Source organism: Sugiyamaella lignohabitans, chromosome B, assembly GCF_001640025.1.
Source record: "Sugiyamaella lignohabitans strain CBS 10342 chromosome B, complete sequence".
NCBI lineage: Eukaryota > Fungi > Ascomycota > Dipodascomycetes > Dipodascales > Trichomonascaceae > Sugiyamaella > Sugiyamaella lignohabitans.
Window position 1 is genome coordinate 1891342 of NC_031674.1, and position 5794 is coordinate 1897135.

At 52.1% G+C, this 5794-nt stretch overlaps 1 protein-coding gene across 1 annotated transcript; it reads right to left on the reverse strand.

Annotated features, from left to right (window-relative positions):
- Positions 1-4212: 4212 nt before the first annotated feature.
- Positions 4213-4812, reverse strand: REE1 (Ree1p; the record flags this gene model as incomplete). Its single annotated transcript, XM_018879556.1, has 1 exon — positions 4213-4812. One exon carries the CDS (start codon positions 4810-4812, stop codon positions 4213-4215), a length of 600 nt encoding a protein of 199 aa, XP_018737461.1.
- Positions 4813-5794: the final 982 nt, after the last annotated feature.

The window sequence follows — 5794 nt, forward strand, 5'->3', positions numbered from 1 at the left end:
CCAAGCCCCCACGCCGCTCGCGAAGCGAGCACAACCAGGGTCTGGGGCGGAGCCCCAGCCGCCGGAGGCAGGTCGTTTCCCCCCTCTCCCCGGAGCCGGCCCCCCCGGTCGGCTCGTGTTATTGCCGACCAGGAACGGCTTATCCGCCGCCAAGGTGGTGCAGGACCTCCTGTAAATCGGTGCACATCAGATGTATCATGCTGCAAGGATGGTCGTGGAGTTGCTTTTGTGAGCAGCGGTCAGATCAGGATAGTAAAATGTTAATCATTCATGTCTGAGGTTGACGCATCGCAGATGCAATGCGCATCGGCTAAAACAGCTAGTCCGGCGCCGACAAATATGTTCCAAAACAAGAGTGCCTGCACATCCGGATATAATCGTTATCTCCCAACAAAATAGCGTTTGCTTGTCAGCTTGCAACCGTATTGGTCGGCCGCTCAGAACGGGCTCCTATTTGCTGGTGTATCGTGTCATAAATCGTCGGTCCAATTTCTTCTATAATCAGCACGCTGTGTCGCATCTGTGACCTGTCGAGTCCAGTCGATGATGTCGTTCATCGAATTGTATGCTAACCTGTCTGACCGCCTGTAGTTAGCTAAAGAGCTAGCGATCTGAAAGAGCTCAAGACTGCCGCTGCTGCTGATGCTGCCTGCGATCTAAACAGCAGTAGCTAAAACGATCTTATTAGCTAATCAGGCCGTCCTGTCTTCGCTGTCGTCCCACATGGGTCTCTCGACCTATCTACGTCGTAATATACCTGCTTAGCTCCGTAGTTCGTTAGTTCTGTAGCATGTTAGTTTTTCTGTAGCTCGTTAGTTCGTTACTCTTTAGCTGCTTGGCTCGTTAACCGCTTTGATGCACAGGTGAGGTACGTCTGCCGATTTTCAGGTGAGACGCTGGATTGACTTCACTAGCCTCCCTATACAACCTAGTACCAGCATTGAACGCCTGCACCATGACTAGAAAAAGTTAGCCCCCCATAAAATCCACCTGCCTGGTTCACCGGCGCCAGTCGTATCGGCGGCAGAGAACAAAGCAGCGGTCCTTTGTTGCGACTCAGACAGGTTTCAAAGGGTGCCCCAGGTGCCCTTCTCCAGGCGTCTTCAGGGCGATGGACCGACAGCACTCTAGCCCGTATCAGCATCGCACGTTGTCTGCCCCTCCCCCTCCTCCCATCACCTGGTACGTTTTCTCCGGACTGGCCTGGGAGGGGTAGCAACTCTGGGTGATCGGGGGTGAGGGTGTGCCTCCGGCGGCTGGGGCTCCGCCCCAGACCCTGGCTGCTCCGCCCCAGACCCTGGCTGCTCCTCTCGCTTCGCTCGAGTCGTTTCGTCGGGACGGGGTGGGGTCAATGTGTTACGGGGACTCTCCTGCGAAGCAGGAGCAACCAGGGTCTGGGGCGGAGCCCCAGCCGCCGGAGGCAAAACCCCCCACCCCCGGTGGGGTATACACTGGGTATTTTGGATGTATATGTCAGACCCGTGTAAGGTGGTGCGTATGCAGTTGTGTGTCGTCATCTGTCAGAAGACAGGAATTCAAGCCAGATCTAGAACTTGCCAGGAATGTGCAATGCAACGAAGGATAATATTTCTGGTCCATAACTTTATTTTTTTTCTGGTCCAGGGTCCGGTGACAGGCCAGGGTCCGTCGCCCTGGTACCGGTGTGTCGATCTGTTTGTTTACGTTCAGGGGGTGCGGGTGGTGCTGCCTCCGGCGGCTGGGGCTCCGCCCCAGACCCTGGTTGCTCCTCTCGCTTCGCTCGAGTCGTTTCGTCGGGACGGGGTGGGGTTCAATGGGTTACGGGGATTCTCCTGCGAAGCAGGAGCAACCAGGGTCTGGGGCGGAGCCCCAGCCGCCGGAGGCACACCCCCGTCCCCCCTGTGTTTGAGGTTTGTTTTAGCTTTTGGTTTGTGTAGCATGGGTCGACCAGATCTCGCTGAGAATGCATGGTTGGCGGCAGGACGAGAGTTTCGGAAAAGCTGGAACTGCCCGACTGGGAGTGTGGAGAAGGGGGAACGGCATCAGAGACGCCAGCGTTATCTGCTGTAGTAAGGGTAGTATCAGAGAGGTTAATTGAGTTAGAGTGTGACAGTTGCTGGATCTGGTTGATACCGACTGGTTTTGGTTACAGAGGTAGCAAGAGGCGGCGGTTGGGAGTTTGCCAGTCGCCGACTGGCTTGGTAATGGTCGAGGAAAAGCTGACAGGCCTTGGACTAATGAGCCAATGACTGCTTGCCAATACTCGATAAATGAGCCTGTAACGGCTGACAGACTCCTTGCTAGTCTCACTTGTAAGGTTCTAGTGATCTAATGATTGTGATATATAGATATATTCCTTTATATTTAACTGTAAGATTCAAACTTACGGTTTCAGTAATGAAACAGAACTATAGCATATGTTATATTTGATATGGCAGTCTCTTTGCAATTTGGACCAGCTTACAAATGGGCACTGGGCAAGAACAACCCAAAGCCTGGCCTGGATTGAAACCGCTGTACTGCAATGGCTGGCCACAGGTAGGTCAATGCAAGTGTTCATCGTCAGGTCCTGATAGCGAAGAATGGCCGTCGCTGACTAGCTTGGCAGTGATTGAGAAATGATCCGAATTTTGACTCCGGTTGGCCATGGCAAGTTAACATCGTCAGGTTCTTGTGAGCTAGTTAGTGGATGTGATAAATGTCTAGTTGCTGGCTGGCTTGCCAGAGATCGAGAGATGACATGAGCCAGCTAGGATAATAAGCGGTAAATTGCCTTGCCAATGGATCAGAAGGCGCCGAAACCTGCTTTAGCTAAAACATCAGGGACGGTTCAAGTCAGCCAGCAGCTTCAATAAATGGCTGACCAGCTTGACAGTGACTGATAAACGAGCTGGAACCCCCTCGGTGAACATCTCTGGCAAGTGTTTCACCGCCAGGTTGTTGAGAGCCGGAGAAAGCGATAAATGACTGACCAACTTGCCAATGCCTGAATCCCATTCGATGACCCTGGCAAGTGTTCATAACCAGATCCTAGTGAACCCATGACCCTGATATATGGCTTGGCTAGTCGCAGGCTGACTTGCCAGTGGGTGACAAATGATCTTGGCTGAAACCCTGAAGTGTTTAAAGCGACATTATTCCGTGAGATAACTAGCCTGCCAATGACAGAAAAGCGACATGCGACAACTGGCCTCTGGAATATGTTCATCGCTAGGTTCTAGCAGGCCAACTAATGTGATAGACGACTGAGAAGTTCAGCAATGGCTCGGAAGCGACATGAACTCCTGTTTTTTTTCTGGCAGATGGTCATCGCCAGGGCTTACAGAGCTAACAAATGTAGTAAATGGCCGACTGGCTTGCCAATAGCCGACAAGTGACATGAAACCTGATTGTCACTGAATTTGTTACGACGACTGGTCCCTGGAAAATCCACATTGCCAGGTTCCAGAACCAATAACTGCGGTAAACAGTTGACTAGATTGCCAATGACCAAGAAATAAGCTGAAACATAATCCAGGCTGAAACCCCTACGGTAGCAGGTCCCTGGCAATTCACATCACTTGGTTCTAATGAGCTAGTGACAGTGATGAATGACTTGCCAATGGCCAAGAAACGAGATAAAATATATGACCCTGTCTGAAACCCCAGCTATGGCTGGTCACTGGACAGGGATCATAGCCTGTAACCGCGATAAATAGCCAATTGCCGACTGGATTGCCAAGAAACGACCTGAATCTTGACACTGGCTGAAACCCTGCAATGGCTGGTCACTTGTAAGAATACATCACCAGATTCAAGTGATTTAGTGATTGTCGTCGACTGACTTGGCAACGACCGAGAACGACCTGAAACCCTGGCTGACGTCCTTGAAAGTGGCTGGCCCTGGAAAGTTCACATGGCCAGGTTCTAGCCATTCTAAAGCCATTCAACCTGCTGCTGAAACATGTCTACAGAACTGAGACTCACATCCCTCTCCTGTCCAGCCAGCCAACCAACCGTAAACTCTAACGGGCAATGTACCCCTTCTCTCCTGTAAACTTTCGTATATTTCTGTTTTGGCATCTACAGGACGGGCCTGCCTCCGGCAGCTGGGGCTCCGCCCCAGACCCTGCTGCTCCTCTCGCTGCGCTCGAGTCGTTTCGTCGACGGTCCCAGCCATCTCCTGCGAAGCAGGAGCAACCAGGGTCTGGGGCGGAGCCCCAGCCGCCGGAGGCAGTATGGCCCCCCTACCACTCATGTCCGGTCGTGCAGGTCCTTGGTCATGGCAGGACCCAGTTCGAACTCGGAGAAGGTGGAGGTGAGTCCCTCGCGTTCGGGGGTACAGGTCATGGGTCCGACGAGGTAGTTGTCGGCTTGGGGGAATGGTGCTAGTCGTGCGAGGTGCCACAGTTTGGCGTCGCTTGAGCTTTGTACACGGATAGAGCCTTTGGACACGGTTACTCGGATGTAGAAATCTTCTAAGTTATCGAATGGCTGCGCCACGTTCCAGTCCGAGGTGGGGTTGGTCAGAACGCTGCTGAAGTATCTCTCGCCATCCGTGAACTCAACTCCGACTTTGATCCAGTGTGACTCGTCGATTCGTACCATCAGACCGGCCTGGTCATAAAGTTCGTGGAACTGACCCTTGACTCGCAGTTGGGCAGTGAAGTTGTTGCCTGTTGAGAATCCATAGAAATGTCCGCTGTCTCTCACAAACCCGTAGAAAGTCTCTCTCCAGAAATCACGGGCTTTATCAGTGGTGACAGTCAGCTCATTATTCTCAATGGTCCAGGTCTTGGGTTCGTTTAACCACTTTCCCTGTTTAAGATCTACTGGCTTCAGATCAATCGACATGTTTCTCTCTTATCTTCACTCCAAGATCAATTGACGGTCGGCTTTCTACTGTTTCAAAACAAACAGTTTCTAGTTCAATCCAGTTCAGTCTGCCGAATCAATATCAGCTATTCAGTCTGTTTCAGTCAAGATTCTGGTTAGGTAAGTGCTTAGTTAGTAATTGAAAGATAAGCCTTTCTCTAGTAACTAATCAAGCTGATAAGGGACAATGGGTAATGAATGGCGATCTAATATACTCAAAACGCTACTCAGCAGAACCCAAGTGCTCTATTTCTCTAAATCTATGAAATCCTAGACAATTGAGTCGAACCCAGGACGCAATCAGTGCTTTTTATAATCGAAACTCAACATCCAGACTAATCACGCATTACATATCCGAAGAAATACGTTTCCCCACAAAACAAGCAACCGCACATCGCGCTCCCCAGACAACCCGATGTCAGGCTCATTCTTGGCAGGGAGGTGACTCAGGAACCACGGAGTGCTAATCATAAACTTTAACAACTTTGAGCCGGGGGAGCACATCGGGGAGTGTCGGCCTCTGGCGGCTGGGCTCCGCCCAGACCTGGTTGTGCTCGCTTCGCGAGCTTTTTCGGGGGACTGCTCTGAGTGGGGTCGAGGTACGAGACCGGTAACGACCGTACGGCACCATTGCTAAGCAATTGTCACGGATCCGAGCTCGCACCTCTCATCGTCATTCTGCGTCCACCAGCCTATGCGCTCTTCTCCGCCTGAACGCTGCTGGCACGCCCGATGCAACGACTCGAGCGAAGCGAGAGGAGCAGCGGGGTCTGGGGCGGAGCCCCAGCCGCCGGAGGCAGACCTTCTCTCCCAAAAATAACCCCCAGAGCCAGATCCAGGGACAAGGTAAGCGCCGCACTCCCAGCGGCGCAGTTCACGAAGTTGAAAAGTTCATGTTGCAGGAGAGGGTGATGTGTGAATAGTGTGAAGAGTGAGGACGATAGGAAGACGGCTGATAGAG